Genomic DNA, 21,070 nt, shown 5'->3' with positions numbered 1-21,070 from the left:
GCCCTGCACCCAGCAGAAGCTCTGGGCCAGGCAGGACGCAATGGTATCCCGTAGGGGACACCCTCCCCTTTCCTGGGGTATATGATTTGTCCTGGCCCAGAGCAGATTTTGGGGCGTGTACCCCCAGTTACTTATTTTTTCCTATATGTTTTTTTCTGCTTCGGTTTTGCATAGATGTCCTCGTGAGTGCCTGGTGCCAGCAGAAGCTCTGGGCTGGATGGGACGCAGTGGCATCTGGTAGGGGACACCCTCCCCTTTCCTGGGGTATATGATTTGTCCTGGCCCAGAGCAGATTTTGGGGCATGTACCCCCAGTTACTTATTTTTTCCTGTATGTTTTTTTCTGCTTTGGTTTTGGATAGATGCCCTCCCATGTGCCCGGCGCCCAGCAGAAGCTCTGGGCCAGGCGGGATGCAGTGGTATCTCATAGGGGATACCCTCCCCTTTCCTGGAGTATATGATTTGTCCTGGCCCAGAGCAGATTTGGGGGCGTGTACCCCCAGTTACTTATTTTTTTCTGCGTGTTTTTGTCCAGTTTGATTTTGCATAGATGCCCTCGTGAGTGCCTGGTGCCCAGCAGAAGCTCTGGGCCAGATGGGACGCAGTGGCATCCCATAGGGGACACCCTCCCCTTTCCTGGAGTATATGATTTGTCCTGGCCCAGAGCAGATTTGGGGGTGTGTACCCCCAGTTACTTATTTTTTTCTGCGTGTTTTTGTCCAGTTTGATTTTGTATAGATGCCCTCGTGAGTGCCTGGTGCCCAGCAGAAGCTCTGGGCCGGATGGGACGCAGTGGCATCTGGTAGGGGACACCCTCCCCTTTCCCGGAGTATATGATTTGTCCTGGTCCAGAGCAGATTTTGGGGTGTGTACCCCCAGTTACTTATTTTTTCCTGTAATTTTTTGTCCAGTTTGATTTTGGATAGATGCCCTCCCATGTGCCCTGCACCCAGCAGAAGCTCTGGGCCAGGCAGGACGCAATGGTATCCCGTAGGGGACACCCTCCCCTTTCCTGGGGTATATGATTTGTCCTGGCCCAGAGCAGATTTTGGGGCGTGTACCCCCAGTTACTTATTTTTTCCTATATGTTTTTTTCTGCTTCGGTTTTGCATAGATGTCCTCGTGAGTGCCTGGTGCCAGCAGAAGCTCTGGGCTGGACGGGACGCAGTGGCATCTGGTAGGGGACACCCTCCCCTTTCCTGGGGTATATGATTTGTCCTGGCCCAGAGCAGATTTTGGGGCATGTACCCCCAGTTACTTATTTTTTCCTGTATGTTTTTTTCTGCTTTGGTTTTGGATAGATGCCTTACTATGTGCCCTGCACCCAGCAGAAGCTCTGGGCCAGGCAGGACGCAGTGGGATCTCGTAGGGGACACCCTCCCCTTTCCTGGGGTATATGATTTGTCCTGGCCCAGAGCAGATTTTGGGGCTTGTACCCCCAGTTACTTATTTTTTCCTGTATGTTTTTTTCTGCTTTGGTTTTGGATAGATGCCCTCTCACGTGCCCTGCGCCCAGCAGAAGCTCTGGGCCAGGCGGGACACAGTGGTATCTCGTAGGGGACACCCTCCCCTTTCCTGGGGTATATGATTTGTCCTGGCCCAAAGCAGATTTTGGGGCGTGTACCCCCAGTTACTTATTTTTTCCTATTTGTTTTTTTCTGCTTTGGTTTTGGATAGATGCTTTGCTATGTGCACTGCGCCCAGCAGAAGCTCTGGGCCAGGCGGGATGCAGTGGTATCTCGTGGGGGACACCCTCCCCTTTCGTGGAGTATATGATTTGTCCTGGCCCAGAATAGATTTGGGCGCGTGTACCCCCAGTTACTTATTTTTTCCTATATGTTTTTTTCTGCTTTGGTTTTGGATAGATGTCCTCCCATGTGTCCTGTGCTCAGCAGAAGCTCTGTGCCAGGTGGGACACAGTGGGATCTTGTAGGGGATACCCTCCCCTTTCCTGGAGTATATGATTTGTCCTGGCCCAGAGCAATTTTTGAGGTGGGTACCCCCAGATACTTATTTTTTCCTATATGTTTTTTTCTGCTTTGGTTTTGGATAGATGCCCTCGTGAGTGCCTGGTGCCCAGCAGAAGCTCTGGGCCGGACGGGACGCAGTGGCATCTGGTAGGGGACACCCTCCCCTTTCCTGGGGTATATGATTTGTCCTGGCCCAGAGCAGATTTTGGGGCATGTACCCCCAGTTACTTATTTTTTCCTGTATGTTTTTTTCTGCTTTGGTTTTGGATAGATGCCCTCCCATGTGCCCGGCGCCCAGCAGAAGCTCTGGGCCAGGCGGGATGCAGTGGTATCTCATAGGGGATACCCTCCCCTTTCCTGGAGTATATGATTTGTCCCCGCCCAGAGCAGTTTCGGGGGCGTGTACCCCCAGTTACTTATTTTTTTCTGCGTGTTTTTGTCCAGTTTGATTTTGCATAGATGCCCTCGTGAGTGCCTGGTGCCCAGCAGAAGCTCTGGGCCAGATGGGACGCAGTGGCATCCCATAGGGGACACCCTCCCCTTTCCTGGAGTATATGATTTGTCCTGGCCCAGAGCAGATTTGGGGGTGTGTACCCCCAGTTACTTATTTTTTTCTGCGTGTTTTTGTCCAGTTTGATTTTGTATAGATGCCCTCGTGAGTGCCTGGTGCCCAGCAGAAGCTCTGGGCCGGATGGGACGCAGTGGCATCTGGTAGGGGACACCCTCCCCTTTCCCGGAGTATATGATTTGTCCTGGTCCAGAGCAGATTTTGGGGTGTGTACCCCCAGTTACTTATTTTTTCCTGTAATTTTTTGTCCAGTTTGATTTTGGATAGATGCCCTCCCATGTGCCCTGCACCCAGCAGAAGCTCTGGGCCAGGCAGGACGCAATGGTATCCCGTAGGGGACACCCTCCCCTTTCCTGGGGTATATGATTTGTCCTGGCCCAGAGCAGATTTTGGGGCGTGTACCCCCAGTTACTTATTTTTTCCTATATGTTTTTTTCTGCTTCGGTTTTGCATAGATGTCCTCGTGAGTGCCTGGTGCCAGCAGAAGCTCTGGGCTGGATGGGACGCAGTGGCATCTGGTAGGGGACACCCTCCCCTTTCCTGGGGTATATGATTTGTCCTGGCCCAGAGCAGATTTTGGGGCATGTACCCCCAGTTACTTATTTTTTCCTGTATGTTTTTTTCTGCTTTGGTTTTGGATAGATGCCCTCCCATGTGCCCGGCGCCCAGCAGAAGCTCTGGGCCAGGCGGGATGCAGTGGTATCTCATAGGGGATACCCTCCCCTTTCCTGGAGTATATGATTTGTCCCCGCCCAGAGCAGTTTCGGGGGCGTGTACCCCCAGTTACTTATTTTTTTCTGCGTGTTTTTGTCCAGTTTGATTTTGCATAGATGCCCTCGTGAGTGCCTGGTGCCCAGCAGAAGCTCTGGGCCAGATGGGACGCAGTGGCATCCCATAGGGGACACCCTCCCCTTTCCTGGAGTATATGATTTGTCCTGGCCCAGAGCAGATTTGGGGGTGTGTACCCCCAGTTACTTATTTTTTTCTGCGTGTTTTTGTCCAGTTTGATTTTGTATAGATGCCCTCGTGAGTGCCTGGTGCCCAGCAGAAGCTCTGGGCCGGATGGGACGCAGTGGCATCTGGTAGGGGACACCCTCCCCTTTCCCGGAGTATATGATTTGTCCTGGTCCAGAGCAGATTTTGGGGTGTGTACCCCCAGTTACTTATTTTTTCCTGTAATTTTTTGTCCAGTTTGATTTTGGATAGATGCCCTCCCATGTGCCCTGCACCCAGCAGAAGCTCTGGGCCAGGCAGGACGCAATGGTATCCCGTAGGGGACACCCTCCCCTTTCCTGGGGTATATGATTTGTCCTGGCCCAGAGCAGATTTTGGGGCGTGTACCCCCAGTTACTTATTTTTTCCTATATGTTTTTTTCTGCTTCGGTTTTGCATAGATGTCCTCGTGAGTGCCTGGTGCCAGCAGAAGCTCTGGGCTGGACGGGATGCAGTGGCATCTGGTAGGGGACACCCTCCCCTTTCCTGGGGTATATGATTTGTCCTGGCCCAAAGCAGATTTTGGGGCGTGTACCCCCAGTTACTTATTTTTTCCTATTTGTTTTTTTCTGCTTTGGTTTTGGATAGATGCTTTGCTATGTGCACTGCGCCCAGCAGAAGCTCTGGGCCAGGCGGGATGCAGTGGTATCTCGTGGGGGACACCCTCCCCTTTCGTGGAGTATATGATTTGTCCTGGCCCAGAATAGATTTGGGCGCGTGTACCCCCAGTTACTTATTTTTTCCTATATGTTTTTTTCTGCTTTGGTTTTGGATAGATGTCCTCCCATGTGTCCTGTGCTCAGCAGAAGCTCTGTGCCAGGTGGGACACAGTGGGATCTTGTAGGGGATACCCTCCCCTTTCCTGGAGTATATGATTTGTCCTGGCCCAGAGCAATTTTTGGGGTGGGTACCCCCAGATACTTATTTTTTCCTATATGTTTTTTTCTGCTTTGGTTTTGGATAGATGCCCTCGTGAGTGCCTGGTGCCCAGCAGAAGCTCTGGGCCGGACGGGACGCAGTGGCATCTGGTAGGGGACACCCTCCCCTTTCCTGGGGTATATGATTTGTCCTGGCCCAGAGCAGATTTTGGGGCATGTACCCCCAGTTACTTATTTTTTCCTGTATGTTTTTTTCTGCTTTGGTTTTGGATAGATGCCCTCCCATGTGCCCGGCGCCCAGCAGAAGCTCTGGGCCAGGCGGGATGCAGTGGTATCTCATAGGGGATACCCTCCCCTTTCCTGGAGTATATGATTTGTCCCCGCCCAGAGCAGTTTCGGGGGCGTGTACCCCCAGTTACTTATTTTTTTCTGCGTGTTTTTGTCCAGTTTGATTTTGCATAGATGCCCTCGTGAGTGCCTGGTGCCCAGCAGAAGCTCTGGGCCAGATGGGACGCAGTGGCATCCCATAGGGGACACCCTCCCCTTTCCTGGAGTATATGATTTGTCCTGGCCCAGAGCAGATTTGGGGGTGTGTACCCCCAGTTACTTATTTTTTTCTGCGTGTTTTTGTCCAGTTTGATTTTGTATAGATGCCCTCGTGAGTGCCTGGTGCCCAGCAGAAGCTCTGGGCCGGATGGGACGCAGTGGCATCTGGTAGGGGACACCCTCCCCTTTCCCGGAGTATATGATTTGTCCTGGTCCAGAGCAGATTTTGGGGTGTGTACCCCCAGTTACTTATTTTTTCCTGTAATTTTTTGTCCAGTTTGATTTTGGATAGATGCCCTCCCATGTGCCCTGCACCCAGCAGAAGCTCTGGGCCAGGCAGGACGCAATGGTATCCCGTAGGGGACACCCTCCCCTTTCCTGGGGTATATGATTTGTCCTGGCCCAGAGCAGATTTTGGGGCGTGTACCCCCAGTTACTTATTTTTTCCTATATGTTTTTTTCTGCTTCGGTTTTGCATAGATGTCCTCGTGAGTGCCTGGTGCCAGCAGAAGCTCTGGGCTGGATGGGACGCAGTGGCATCTGGTAGGGGACACCCTCCCCTTTCCTGGGGTATATGATTTGTCCTGGCCCAGAGCAGATTTTGGGGCATGTACCCCCAGTTACTTATTTTTTCCTGTATGTTTTTTTCTGCTTTGGTTTTGGATAGATGCCCTCCCATGTGCCCGGCGCCCAGCAGAAGCTCTGGGCCAGGCGGGATGCAGTGGTATCTCATAGGGGATACCCTCCCCTTTCCTGGAGTATATGATTTGTCCCCGCCCAGAGCAGTTTCGGGGGCGTGTACCCCCAGTTACTTATTTTTTTCTGCGTGTTTTTGTCCAGTTTGATTTTGCATAGATGCCCTCGTGAGTGCCTGGTGCCCAGCAGAAGCTCTGGGCCAGATGGGACGCAGTGGCATCCCATAGGGGACACCCTCCCCTTTCCTGGAGTATATGATTTGTCCTGGCCCAGAGCAGATTTGGGGGTGTGTACCCCCAGTTACTTATTTTTTTCTGCGTGTTTTTGTCCAGTTTGATTTTGTATAGATGCCCTCGTGAGTGCCTGGTGCCCAGCAGAAGCTCTGGGCCGGATGGGACGCAGTGGCATCTGGTAGGGGACACCCTCCCCTTTCCCGGAGTATATGATTTGTCCTGGTCCAGAGCAGATTTTGGGGGGTGTACCCCCAGTTACTTATTTTTTCCTGTAATTTTTTGTCCAGTTTGATTTTGGATAGATGCCCTCCCATGTGCCCTGCACCCAGCAGAAGCTCTGGGCCAGGCAGGACGCAATGGTATCCCGTAGGGGACACCCTCCCCTTTCCTGGGGTATATGATTTGTCCTGGCCCAGAGCAGATTTTGGGGCGTGTACCCCCAGTTACTTATTTTTTCCTATATGTTTTTTTCTGCTTCGGTTTTGCATAGATGTCCTCGTGAGTGCCTGGTGCCAGCAGAAGCTCTGGGCTGGACGGGACGCAGTGGCATCTGGTAGGGGACACCCTCCCCTTTCCTGGGGTATATGATTTGTCCTGGCCCAGAGCAGATTTTGGGGCATGTACCCCCAGTTACTTATTTTTTCCTGTATGTTTTTTTCTGCTTTGGTTTTGGATAGATGCCTTACTATGTGCCCTGCACCCAGCAGAAGCTCTGGGCCAGGCAGGACGCAGTGGGATCTCGTAGGGGACACCCTCCCCTTTCCTGGGGTATATGATTTGTCCTGGCCCAGAGCAGATTTTGGGGCTTGTACCCCCAGTTACTTATTTTTTCCTGTATGTTTTTTTCTGCTTTGGTTTTGGATAGATGCCCTCTCACGTGCCCTGCGCCCAGCAGAAGCTCTGGGCCAGGCGGGACACAGTGGTATCTCGTAGGGGACACCCTCCCCTTTCCTGGGGTATATGATTTGTCCTGGCCCAAAGCAGATTTTGGGGCGTGTACCCCCAGTTACTTATGTTTTCCTATTTGTTTTTTTCTGCTTTGGTTTTGGATAGATGCTTTGCTATGTGCACTGCGCCCAGCAGAAGCTCTGGGCCAGGCGGGATGCAGTGGTATCTCGTGGGGGACACCCTCCCCTTTCGTGGAGTATATGATTTGTCCTGGCCCAGAATAGATTTGGGCGCGTGTACCCCCAGTTACTTATTTTTTCCTATATGTTTTTTTCTGCTTTGGTTTTGGATAGATGTCCTCCCATGTGTCCTGTGCTCAGCAGAAGCTCTGTGCCAGGCGGGACACAGTGGGATCTTGTAGGGGATACCCTCCCCTTTCCTGGAGTATATGATTTGTCCTGGCCCAGAGCAATTTTTGGGGTGGGTACCCCCAGATACTTATTTTTTCCTATATGTTTTTTTCTGCTTTGGTTTTGGATAGATGCCCTCGTGAGTGCCTGGTGCCCAGCAGAAGCTCTGGGCCGGATGGGACGCAGTGGCATCTGGTAGGGGACACCCTCCCCTTTCCTGGGGTATATGATTTGTCCTGGCCCAGAGCAATTTTTGGGGTGGGTACCCCCAGTTACTTATTTTTTCCTGTATGTTTTTGTCTGCTTTGGTTTTGGATAGATGGCCTCCCATGTGCCCTGCACGCAGAAGCTCTGGGCCAGGCGGGACGCAGTGGTATCTCGTAGGGGACACCCTCCCCTTTCCTGGGGTATATGATTTGTCCTGGCCCAGAGCAGATTTTGGGGCATGTACCCCCAGTTACTTATTATTTCCTGTATGTTTTTTTCTGCTTTGGTTTTGGATAGATGCCCTGCCAAGCGCCGTGCGCCCAGCAGAAGCTCTGGGCGAGGCAGGACACAGTGGTATCTCGTAGGGGACACCCTCCCCTTTCCTGGGGTGCATGATTTGTCCTGGCCCAGAGTAGATTTTGGTGTGTGTACCCCCAGTTACTTATTTTTTATGATTTTATGACATCATTATGTATTTATGATAATATTGGAATCCTGATGATTTTGATTGTATATATTGTCATTCTTGACGGGGAGAGTCTCCTGATTACAGCGATATATCATACAGGGTACCCCATTATTTATTTTGGGGTTCAGGGGCATTTTAAATTTGGCTTGACGTTGCTGTAGCTGTCAACTTTTCTTCTTTGTTAGTGATTGAAATTTCACACAAGTAAGGAACTGGGAACTAGGAACCAACTTCAGCGTCGTAAACCACTTCCTATTAGCAACAGCTCCAACAAGCAACGGGAGAATGAGCGGAGGGATTTTTTGCTTTTTAAAATCCAGACATAACATCAGACCACAAATACCATTTTTTGGCGAGTGGATTTGCTGGTGCCTAATTATAGCGACACTGACATCCTAGATTTTCTATCGTACTCCATAGGTACCTCATTTCAGTCGAGGGGCCGACTGCAGATTGTTTCCAAAGTCAACCCGGAAGCAGGGCATTGTATGGGCGTCCAGCAATTATAACGCTGTCTATGTTAGGAGGCAAGGTGGAAGCTTGCGTCTAAACACTGCGCCCATTTGCCACGTGACCATAGAGGGAGTGGGTGGGACTTGTGCCAGTCGTCACCACCGCCTTGCCCCCCGCCCCTTTCTCGCGTTACTAGTAACGGTGCTGGGTGATTTTGTACAGTATTTTCTTTTCAACGCGTCAACCAGAGAAAAAGGAGGCGTGGCTTGAGCCTGCAGGCAGGTGGATGGGTATGTGCGATCACTTATTCTACTTTCCAGTCCCGTCCGGGTGGGAGGCCTGGTTACGCTTAAGGTTCCAGCGACTTCCCTTAAGGCGGGGGTCGCAGCCTGAGAATGGGGGTGGGATGAGAAAGCGGGTTGGCCACGTCTCTGTGGAACGGACGGCCTTTTTCTTCTTCATATTTGGTCAGCAGTGTTAATGGGGTGAAGCATGCAGGGAAAGGGGTGGCTAGGCTGAGAGATGGAGAGAGGGAATGCCACGTGCAAATCGAATGAAAGGCCCCTCTGATCCGACATTGTTTCCAGCGGCGGCCAGCAAGCCGCTTCCAGGCACTCCCAAGCAAAATATAATGGTCGGGTGATCTTGTTCGTTATTTGTTCCTGTTATCTGGTATCTTAAGTTATACTGTCTCTAGCTGTTTAGGTTTGATGGCTGCTGAGAGGCAGTGGTCATCGCTACACCCATGTTTCAGGCAGATGAGAAGGGCTTATATGAGGCTGGAGGCATCTGTGAAATAACAGGCTCTCATGCAGAAGGGGAGAAAACGGGAGCCGGAGTTTGAAGTTTGTACTGCAAACATATTCACTAGGAGCATTTCCCATCCTAGAGGTGCATTGAGGGGAAAATTTTTACCTGGTGTAACTTCTTATTAGTTGTTTGATGCACTGGGGGCAGAGATGTCAACTGTAGGATCAGTCACCCTCCTCTCTTTATGCCACCTGGTTCACTGACTACTTTGTTGTGAAGAGCAGTTATTCAGTGCATCACAGACCTGAACTTACAAGATCTGAACAGGGTGGTTCATGACAGATGCTCTTGGAGGTCCCCGATTCATAGGGTTGCCATAAGTCGTAATCGACTCGAAGGCACATAACAGCAACAACAACAACTCTCCCTTAGTTCATGAATCATGAAGGCTTTTGATTCATGGCTAATGGGTATTTCCCAAACAGATGTAGCTGCAGCAAAACACACACTCTGGTTATTTTTAGATGTGACAATGTATGCTGGAAAATTGGAAGTCCCAGGAACAAGTGAACAGAATGATGTGATCAAAGGAGCCAAGAACATCTGAGTTAGAATCCAACTATTGGATAGATATCAGTTGTTCTCTGTGGCTGTTGGGAAGCAAGGCAAGAAATACAAATGAAGATAACCCTTAGGAAGAACAGCAGTACCATGATCCCGTTAAGAACATAAGAAGATCCCTGGTGGATCAGGCCAAAGGCCTATCTGGTCCGGCATCCTCTTCTCAAAGTGGCGTACCAGAAGCCTATAGGAAGTCTTCAAGCAGAACCCGAGTACAACACTCTTCATTCCTGTGATTCCCAGCAATTGATATTCAGAGGCATACTGCCTCCAACAGTGGAGGTGGAAAATGGGTATCATGGCTTGTAGCCACTGAGTTCTACTGGGTACTCCAATGAACCCCTCTCAAGCCTGATTCTCAAGCTGTGTTGCTCCTAACAACACATGATCTAATAGATCTGTGATTTGCCTGTGAAGGAGTACAAAAACTTCCAGAAAGAAAAAACGTGAAAGCAAACACTTCATGCATTTCTTGTAACAAAAAGTTTGCAAGCTCACACTGAAACTGTTTCTCTTAGATGTGTCAACATTACGTGATTACATTCAAAATAAACTCCAATTTAAAGTCAGATATTTTGATATTTAAGACAGTTGATAATGTCAAATTATTCTGCTTGATTTGTAATTGTGTGAATTTTTTTTGCTGCAGAATATTCCCCCATCGTGTGCTGCATCAAACATGGCACAACCGCTCTTGAAAAGCAATGCACCTTTGGTCCCTGGAGAGGCAAGCGAACTATTCTCCTTTCTTTCACTGTTTCTCTATCTGTTTTTTAGATGTGTGTATAATATTCATTTCATAGTCAGGGCTATAAAATGGTGACCACTTTAGCTGATTATTAATATGTTCATTAAGTAACTTACTAATTAAAGTGGAGTAACCTTGCATATTCTCCTCTTAGTTAAGGGATCTGTTTGTGTCTGATATCTTAACTGTTCAAATAAACACAAGTTGCCACTCATTTTGAGAACAACCATACTTATTTTTAATCTATTTTGAATTGTTTATCTTACTTCCTTTTTATTTGAATTTATACCCCTTTCTTCAATTAAAAAATGGTCCCAGAATGGCTTACAACACAATTAAAATAACTGAAATGATAAAACCGGTAATGCAGTAATATGGTTAAGCACCACAGCAGCTAAAAACCAGCATAAAACAAAAGACCCAAGGAGCGTGATGAAATATATTTTTAAAAGCTTTGCATGTGATATCAGAAAGGTATCAGCAACATTTTTATTGTGATCAACCAACCATTAAAGAATATGCAACTGTATAAATACATAATCACAAAATCAAAATGAGCAAAGATCAAGATTAAGAACTAATTATCATTGAACGTCTAAGAGATATTGCTACATTCAGAAATATTTCTACCTGTTCAGTCATGAGGTTATTGGACTCCTCCAAGGAAAATATTCGGAAGAGTCTCGGAGAATCAACCTGGAAACTGTCTCATAAAGGGGTAGTTTATATGTTATCTGATCAGTTGAAAAAATCTACAGTAAAAAAACGTGTTTCGAGATATAGTTGATTACACAGACAGCACTTATTCTTGGTAGGAACTTTAGCAAATCTGCCCTCTAACAACTTTGAAGGTAAAATGTTAAAACATGCCTGCAGAACAGCTCTTCTATACTTAGGTATTGTTAGTGGAAAGGTATCAAATCCTACAACAAGTAAGCCTCCCTTAGGATAAAATTCGAAGGCTGGAGTGCCATCATTGAAAAGGCCCTACCTCAGGTTAATGTCCACTTCTGATGATGGAAAGGAAGATATTAATATATGGGCAGGTTCATATGGGAGAAGGCAATCTTCAGTGTATTCGTCCCAATCTGCTTAGGGCTTTATAGGCTTTGAACTGTGCCCCAAAACTATCTGGGAACTAGTGCAGTTGTTCTAAGACTGGTCTGGTAAAATACATTTCATTCTTTCAGTCTACTTAGTAGTTTAGTTGCCGTGTTGTTTTTTTAAACTAACTGCAGTGTTCAGGTATCGCTCAGTACAGTATTCCAGCTGGAATGTTACCAGAGCATGGATTATATACTTACTTTAAAGTTGCATAGGAGTTCTTCTAATTAGTGCCTACTGTACCAACTTTTAGCATTTGGAGCTCTAGCACTAAGCCTAAAATAGATTGGTATATTCTTCCACAGGCTGCATTTCTCAACCCAGTGCTACTATTGTCACTTCCTAGTTTTATATTTACAATGTTAATCCCCCACTTCACCTATAATAGAATTCATACACACTAGGTTCCATCCAGTGCTTCCTTAGTGGGGCTCCACTGGTACAACGGGACTTCTGTTTCCTCTCCTCCCACCGTGTACCTCCAAAATCTTCTCCAGAGGGTTCCCCAAGCCTTCCAAGCTGCTTTTGAGGGCATGCTGGAGGCTGGAGAGAAGGTTCTGTTGCACACCTGGAAGTCCCTTGCACCAGTGGAGCTGCAGCGTTGGATATGGCCCCACACAATCTAGATCCAAAGTTTATTTTGTACCTCAGTTTACCCCTTCCTTTTCCCTTGTTGATACTTTTTTTGCTTTAAAATGAAATGCATTTATTTATAGATGTTCTAAGCTACTTTCCTACAAAATGGTATTCAAATCAGTTTACAGTTGATCAAATATAAAATAATAGCATGTTCCATAGTAAAACATTCCAGTGCAAGCACAAAAGCATACCAATGTTTGAAACCAAATGCAGTTGTTATTGTTATTAATAATAATAGGGAAAGAATATCAATCAGACTTCTTGCCATGTTGGGAAGGGTGGGATATAAATGTAATAAATAAATGTGGGAAAATTACATAAAAGCTTATCCTTGAGTGGTGAGCTCCACTGTCCTCAGTTTTTGATTCCATAATCCACTTTTTAGAATTAAATCCTGTATCTATGGCCAGCATACTTCTTTCTCCTTGGGTTTAAGTCCTTCTTCTTGATTATTAACTCAAGTTAGAAGCCTCAGAACTTGTCAGAGTGGCTATAAAGAGAGCTGTCCCAAGCAGATGAAATAAATGGGAGAGGCTGGTCAGAAAGATAAAGAACAGGACAGGGCGATTAAACATGTTAAAATAGCAAACGCTTCATGCTCGGTACACAGGAAACTTTTTTTTTTTTACATGTTTTTTGTTTTTTTGTATACCTGGAGAGATGCATTCCAGGAGGGCACCGCATTTCACCCTCCTTCCCAACATGGAATCTTTGATGTCTCAAGCAGCTGCCATTAAAAGAGGTCTGGCTGATCTGTTGCTGCTGTACCGTCTAAACTCTGCCCACCCAAAAGTGTACACAACAGATGGAGATTGAAAAACAAGGCTCCTGTTGGGAGGAAGGGCAGGATATAAATCAAATAATAAAAATAAACAAACAAATAAATAAACAAGAGTTTCATTGCTCTTAGCTTTCAAGAGCTTGACTCAGACTGTGCTTCCCTAACTCACCAGGAGACTAACAAAGAGGAAGGGCCCAGAGGAGAAGCAGAAGATCCTGAAGAAACTCAGCTCTTCTGGTGAGTATTCTCAGGGCTGCTGCAGATGACCTATTTAGTCAACATTCATTCTGATTTGCTTGCACAAAGCTTACATGATGGTTAGGCAGTGTTCAGACCTTATTGAGTATTTGCTCTGATTTGTTTGTGGGGAGTTATATGATGATGAGCATTCATCCTGATTCGTTTGCAAGGTGTTTACACATCTGCCCATTAGTTATTTGTTCATCTTACACTTTTCAGTTCATTTCCCTGTCGCTTTCCAAACAGCAAAAAGTCCTTTAAAAAAAAAGTGGATTTTTTGCAGAAGGGTGACAGAGCACTTTAATCTACTTTAAATGCACAAACCTGAAGTTCCAGTATGTGTTTGAATCCCTTCCACAAAATACTGACATTCTGGAGGCACCCTTGGCAAAACAATTAGAGTATAACCACTGGGGATGTCCAGCCACATAGAAAACAACACTTGTGCGCTGCTGTATAAATTAAAGGCAATATAGAAAGCAGCCTAGATCCTGCTCAGAGAGGAAATATCCTCAAGCTACTGACTACAGCTAGGGTACTTTTCCTGACCCTAGAGGAAGGGGACTCCCTGGCATTTCACGTGTTTTCTCCTTCAGAATAAATGTCCTACCCTGAGCACTCACTTAATGTGAGATCACTTTAACTGTGAAGTGATCTAAAGTAGAGAGATCTCTGTGTTACTAGGAGTAGATTCCATTTTTATGACATACTAACACTTTCCCCCCATTGAAATACATCATGCAGGATATATTCCCAGTGTAGAATATGCCCTGAAATAATCTACCCTGAGGAAAATGCTGAGGTTTATGAAAATGTCTTGAGTGCTTTAACTGCACAGAGATTTCCCAGCTTGTATTTCTATATTTAATAGAATTTTTGTACCTCTATCTCTTAGCATTTGATGTGTTTTGCTGAGCTGAAGTTCAGTTACTGTATCTCATCCTGAGTGGGTTTAACGTTTGCAAAAACTTCACAATGGCTTTGCATACAGGTTAACTCCAAACCTTTTAAACTCAGTGCTGCAGGTGATAGCAGGATGGAAGCTCTTGACAGTGGAAAAGAGAGAATTCCTAGAGACCCAGAGAGCTGTGATATTCCTTTCTATGTGTCTGAATTTGTGGAAAGGGATGTTGGAATTGACTATGATTCATTAGGCAAGCTGGGCAAACTTATTGAACAACTGTCGGAAAATAAAGTAAAGTTAGAAGAACAGGTGAGTTGCATATATTTGGTTTTCTAAAACACATGAATGAAGCATGCCCTGTTCACAAACTTCTAACTGTGTCATCTGTACATGTGGTGGGGAGCAGAATCACTCCCATTCCTAAGCCTGCCTCATGTTCACATATAGGAAAAAATAGATTCAATATATCTAAGTAGGCGGGCCCAATCTGTGTGATTCTTGTCTCACAACATTCATTTTTCAACAGTTGAACAGATTTGGCCTGCATGTGATATATCATATTGAAACAGTATGTCCAGTGCATACATAGGAGGCAGGACAGACATAATCCCATTCACCTAGGGTGCACAGACTGATTAGCTGACTGATTAGCTGGAGGCTCATGCCATTAGATCATTCTTTCCAATCTTCAACTATACCAAATGTTTTTTATTAAGAACAAGTATACACATTTTCTGTATTACCTATGCTGTAGGCCTCAGACCCCTGTATACTTCTGTGATTTTTTTTTCTTTAATAGGATCGCTACTTTATATTTCCGTCTTCTGCATATTCACTAATATTAAAATCATGCTGCTATTTCAAGTATTAGTCTACAGATAGCTTTTCTAATGTGCATATATATTTTGAGAATATTTAATTCATATATATTTGAGCTAAAGCCTCTTAGAGTGCAATCCCAAACACATCTACTTGAGAGTAAGCTGCACTGAATTGAGACTTACTTCTAAGTAAACACGCAAAGGATTGTGTTGTCAGTTGCTTCTAGCATATTTATTGCATTTTATTTCAGTTTTAGATTGTTTAGGCTATTCATGCTTACTTGGAGAGTAAGTCCCACTGAACAGAGTGGCCTCGTCCTCATGGCACATTGAACCATAGTTTCAAAACAAACTATGATTTATATGTGAATGAGCAACGTGCTGGTGCACACTGCTCAGACGTTTCCACAGTGCTCCTCCCTTCCTGCTGCTGCTGCTGTGCCACAGACAAAACAAGCCAGAGTCTGGCTTGGCTTGTCATCCAAATCCAGATTCATGGGTTGTTTCTCTCCAGACTATGAGGGATAACCAAGGTTTGTTCTGACCATTGACCACACTAGCTGAGGCTGCTCAGAGTGGAAGTCTCCCCATCCCTGTCATAGATGACCAAAGATTAAAGCCAAAAGGTGTAGTTTTACAACTGAAACTAGGATTTGGGAATCATCTGTAGGATTACATGCTTCTCTTGCCTTTTCCCTCTTCCTCATGAACTTCCCTCCTGCCCTCTCTGTTTGGTTTTGCAGTCCAACTGTGTCCCTAGGGTTCCTGGTGCTGGGAGAATATGTGCACGCAAGGAGAGGAGCTGTTTGTGTACAATCAATTACCATATCACCCTCATGATACTTTAAGCCTTCATGTCAGTTATCAGTCTGAATTGGGCCCAAATGCTACATTAATATTACTTTGTGCCACATAATAGAAATGTCCTAGGTTGTATCAATGCCTGCTACTCTTCAATATGTATTTATATAGGTGCTTACAGTTTCATCTGAAGTTCCCAAAAGAATGCAGAAGGCCTTACAGAATGCAGAGGACTCTAAGAAGTCTCTCAATCGGCTTCTAGAGAATGAAAGCCTTTTGTATGATTCAATTAATAATCACTTGTTGACATCCAAGCCATGGATGGAGGATCTTGGTGTACTGATAAGTCAAATAAAAGAAGTTGAAAGGCACCTTGCTTATTTAAAATGGATTTCACAAATAGAGGAATTAAGGTAAATAGTATCCTTAATTATTCTACATCCTTTGGTCATGATAAAAGATTTAGAGTCCCCAAACACTTACACACTCTGAAACAAGGGAGCATGCATGGAGTCCTTAAAAAAAGAAGTTAAAATCCTATTGATCACTATGTGACAGGGAAAGGGTATGTGACTGAATCAAGCCCCCTGTGTCCCCTCCAAAACAGCTGATTGGTAGAATTCTAACCTTTTCAAAAGGGCTCTTATGTTGGGTCAAAAAGAGGAATTGTGTAATCAGGACCCCCATTTGCAAATACTATTCCAGAAGGTTCGTGGCTATGGGTCTAAACAAAGCTAGCAGAAATACATGTTGTACTCGATACGCAAATTTGTTCGTTTATTTCTTCCTTCAGAATTCTCGACACTCACCAAGCATTTTCTAACTTGTTGTCATAGCTAAAATCCAACACAGATTTGTGTGCCTGTTGAAACAGGTAAGCTTAACTGTGCATTGGATTGTGGCCAGTGTGTGTAGCACACACACACACTGTTGCTAGTTGAAAGGCTTTTACAGTAGTGAAGTCATGGCTGTGGAATAATCTTCTCCCTGCAATATGCAGTTGCAGCAATTTCTCTAATGTTAGAGTTGCAAGACACTTTCCTTTTGCCTGACTTTTGGCCTGTCTAGCTAAAGGCTTATGAAGTGGGTGAGTTGGAAGACAATGAACATAGTTAAATTCTGTTGTTTTGTTTAGGTCTGTGCGTGGGGTTTATTTTAGCGTTTTCTATTTTACATGCTATTTTTTTCCGTTTGTTAGCTGCTTTGAGCAAGTTATAAATGGTTAACAGATTCCAGACTTACTTGTTTTAAATAATTAAAAAACCCAATATACATTTTAAATATTATTTAATTTCCTTCTCAACAAAAGTGAGAATATGCAGCACCTTGAGTTGGGTGAGGTAGGGAAATCATAATAGCTTATCCATTATGTTATAGCACAACTGAATTTCTGTGGTCTTTGTAACTAGCTTGACATGGTGTCTTGGCTTGTGGCTTTTTGACAGTTTTGGCCTGAAATGCTCTTGGTGTCTTGATCTGTAGAAATCAGCAGGTGAATTTTCTTACAGCATGGACCTGCTAACATCTGTAGATCAAGTTTGTGGTTATTACATTTTCTGTTCTACACTTTGGGTTTAGAGTTTAGACAGACTTTTAAAAATTAAACGTCTTATATAATTTTAAATGCAATTTGTAGTGGTATTTGTTTTACTCCTATCTGCAAACATGTCATTTGGCCATTTGATTTTTTTGTTGCATCTGATTATCTTCACATCAGCAACTGCCATGCTAAGTGGTTCATAACAGTACAATCAGACAACATCTTTACACGTTAACCAAATGTTAATTTTTCTTTTTTCTAGTGACAACATTCAGCAATATCTTATGACCAACAATGTGCCAGAAGCTGCTACTACTTTAGCATCCATGGCTGAATTAGATATCAAGCTTCAGGAGTCATCTTGTTCTCATCTTCTTACTTTCATAAGATCTACTGTTCAATTCTGGCACAAGATCCTGAAGGATAAATTGTCAAGGTAGGTATATGAATTAGTTCTCTTAATTTTGCATTGCATTGCCATTTAGAGTAATTTTATATGTTCCTCTATTGCAGTGATTTTGAGGAGACTTTTACTCATCTTCATTGGCCATTTGTTGGACCAGCACAATCCCAGCCTTTTGGCTTGGCTACAGCACCAGCCAATGCCCTGGAGATATACACTAACTTTGAGACTCTGTTTTCTCAACTTCTGAAACTGCAAACTTCGTATCCTTGAAAAAAAAGGTCTTCCTTTCTTAGTGGACATGTACATAAACTCCAAAGTAGGGTAGGATTATCTTATGATAGATTAATTATTATGGAATGCTAGGTTTGCCACTAACCAGGAAAAAATAGCCTGACATGCTCTTGTACCTTGATCTATAGAAATCAATCAGGTGAAAATGATTATCGCATGGACATAAGCATTGCCACCTGCTGACATCTGCAGATCAAGTTCCAGACATTAAAGATTAGATCCAGACCAAGTTAGGTCCCATTGAAATCAGTGTCAAAAAGTATTATGATTGTTTCATTGATTTCAATGGGAACTCTGTGCAACTCACTTGGTATGACTCCAACCCAAGTGAAAATGGAAATAGACTGCCTTCAAGTCGATTCTGACTTATGGTGACCCTATGAATAAAGTTTTCATGGTAAACAGTATTCAGAGGTGGTTTACCGTTGCCTTCCTCTGAGGCTGAGAGGCAGTGACTGGCCCAAGGTCACCCAGTGAGCTTCATGGCTGTTTGGGGATTCGAACCCTGGTCTCCCAGGTCGTAGTCCAACACTCTAACCACTACGCCACACTAGTTCTCTCCAACCCAAGTACTTTTTGTAAGTTGTCAGAATTCAAGAATCCTGCATTTATTTTTTGAAGTGTCTAGCTTGGACCAAGGGAGGTATGAGTAAGAATTCCACTTGTTCAGTGGAACCTTCCAGCTAACTTTCCACTTACATTGTTGAGCTCTCTAAAAAGCCATTCCTGGGAGTTATGGGGACTCTTCAGAACTGTGTCAGATATGGTGTAGGGAACTGTAGCTGGAGAGGGAACTGACATAAATTGGGAGACACCCTCTAGGGGCAGAAATGTTTTTTTCTTACTTAAGATGTGCCCCAGAGATGTACAAGCCCATATCTGTATGTATACGACATTTTACTTTGACTCTTAAAATCTCAGAGATGAACTATTAACCAAACCAAAACAGCTTCCGGAAAAGTACATTCTTCCTCCATCTCCACCTATAATACTACCTATGCAGATCATGCTGGCTCCTCTTCAGAAAAGATTCAAGTATCATTTCATAGGGAATAGGCAAACAAATGTGTTAAGCAAGGTGTGGTGGTATACAAAATCCTGTTCTTAAAAACTCCTTTTAAAAAGATACATTAATAAAGGTTGTGGCCTGGTGGGTGGGATGTGTGGGGGCCTGCCCTCCAAATATTATTAGTTCCATTAATTTTCAGCTATCATTTAAATCACAAGTCTCTAGTAAAGAAATGGGAAACCTCTAGCTCTATAGATGTTGTTGGACTCCTGACTCCCATCAATCCCAGCCAGCATGGCCAATGGCCAGTGATGATGCAAGTTGTAATCCAATATGTAGAGGGCCATGGGTTTCCCATTTCTGCTGTAGCTTGTTAACTTGCATAGCTGTAATAATAGCAGAAATGTGCAGGCAGTATCCTATCCATTGCTCCATAAGAAGTGAAGCTGCTGCCCCATTACACTGTGTTGGGCAATGCGTGCAAAGGCTCTGGGATGATTGACATACATTTGGCTTTTTTATTTTTTTTGCATCTTTTCACAATTTTAGTAACAACTTTAAATAAAACTTTTTTAAAAATTATAAATATATTTAGGTTTAGGTTTTGGCTGTTTTGTGTTGACTTATGATGCACTCCATTCTCTCAATTTCCAGGTGGGTAGTTGTGTTAGCCTTCTGCAGCAAAAACAACAAAGTGCCGTAAGACTTGGTTGTTTTCGTCAGTTCTCCGTGTGTCTATGACTGAGGTGGTCCTGTGGCTCAGGTGTTTCATTTCCTACATCTTTCAAGGAAGTTCTAGGCTTACTGCAGCACACACAAGCTACAGCAGACAAATATTCTATTTATCAAACACTTTCCTGTTAAGCACTTCCCTTGCCAAAACACAAACCACTTTTTAATGTGAGGGAATCTAAAAAGTAATTTGGGCAGGGGTAGGGAACAACTGTTAACTGACCCTATGATGCTATGATCTGGCAAAGTAGATTGTATCTAGACCTAACAACATGTATTGTGAATTCTTCTACTTTTCTTTCGCAAAAGCCTGAATGGTACCTTACCCAAGTGCTCATGTGGATTAGAAATCATGCTAAGTTTCTTGAGGACAAAATCCAACTAATATTGGACAAGGCAGGTTCTTCAGTGAATGCAAGGGTAAGCACCTCTATTTTTAATATACTGATAACCATGAAATTTGTAAATCTAGCACATGGTGGGCAGAAGGTAGATTGGGATCTACTGTTAGGATTTTGAATGTTTTCCAGTTAATCAGCAAGGATTTCTGAACCCCAACTGATTATCAACAGCAGCAACAAATTAACACATGCACATCCTAAATTACACTGCTGAAATTAAGAAAGCTGGGGGATAGTGTAACTGAGTGTGGATATTTCTGTGAAAGGACTGTGAGCCTGGTTCTAGGCTCAGGATTCTTTAATTCTAAGTGTGTATCATTTGCACATAGGTGGTGGATTTTAGAGTGTTGGTAAAAATACAAAGTAAATTCCACACTCCTAGTTTGACCATTTCTGATCCAAAACTCCTGTATGTGTAATTTTAATCTGAATTAATGTCTTTGCCTCTTCTTAAGCTGGAATTTTCCCGAGCTTTGGTGATGGTGATCCTGGAGAAGTTGTCTGCTGATATTCCTTGCTTGCTGTATGATGACAGCCTCTTCTGTCATCTGGTGGATGAGGTACTAATGTTTGAGAGAGAGCTACACAGTGTTCATGGATATCTCAGCAGCTTTCCCAGCTGCATGCACATTTTATCAGAAGAAACCTGTTTTCAAAGATGGTTAACTGTGGAAAGAAAATGTAAGATGCTATGAAGAGTTTTTATTTGGTTAAAAACCTTTCCTGAAAAGATTCCAAACCCCCTTACCTTGGAGAAGTAGTTGTATTGAATCTGAACAAGTCCTGGGACTAGAGAGTTATGCTCCAAATGTTTACATTTGGGATAGGGAATATGGTATGCCACTTTCTGCAATGGTCTCCAACTGTGTTTCTTGTCCATGATGCTGCTCCTTCAGGTCTCAGGCTTTTGATGCAGGGAGGGGGATAGATACAGTATGTCTAATAAATCCTCGTGCACAGCGAGAGGGTATA

At 44.4% G+C, this 21,070-nt stretch overlaps 1 protein-coding gene across 4 annotated transcripts in view; it reads left to right on the top strand.

The window, feature by feature from the left end:
- Positions 1-8,427: 8,427 nt before the first annotated feature.
- RINT1 (RAD50 interactor 1) overlaps positions 8,428-21,070 on the top strand; it is a 23,721-nt gene continuing 11,078 nt past the window's right edge. Inside the window, exons 1-10 of one of the 4 annotated variants that reach the window (XM_061640409.1) lie at positions 8,428-8,600; positions 10,331-10,408; positions 13,083-13,190; positions 14,211-14,406; positions 15,891-16,132; positions 17,522-17,695; positions 17,773-17,925; positions 18,878-19,034; positions 20,007-20,117; positions 20,554-20,779. In XM_061640409.1, coding sequence (XP_061496393.1) covers positions 10,386-10,408; positions 13,083-13,190; positions 14,211-14,406; positions 15,891-16,132; positions 17,522-17,695; positions 17,773-17,925; positions 18,878-19,034; positions 20,007-20,117; positions 20,554-20,779 — 1,390 coding nt within the window. In that variant the 5' untranslated portion in view covers positions 8,428-8,600; positions 10,331-10,385. Of the gene's footprint in view, positions 8,601-8,639; positions 8,945-10,330; positions 10,409-13,082; positions 13,191-14,210; positions 14,407-15,890; positions 16,133-17,521; positions 17,696-17,772; positions 17,926-18,877; positions 19,035-20,006; positions 20,118-20,553; positions 20,780-21,070 lie in introns of those variants that run through there. The other 3 variants (XM_061640411.1, XM_061640408.1, XM_061640410.1) reach the window with 3 other exon arrangements.

The sequence above is a fragment of the Rhineura floridana genome, chromosome 8 (genome assembly GCF_030035675.1).
Source record: "Rhineura floridana isolate rRhiFlo1 chromosome 8, rRhiFlo1.hap2, whole genome shotgun sequence".
NCBI lineage: Eukaryota > Metazoa > Chordata > Lepidosauria > Squamata > Rhineuridae > Rhineura > Rhineura floridana.
The sequence above is the reverse complement of the archived record's forward strand: the minus strand, read 5'-3'. Positions and strand labels throughout refer to the sequence as shown.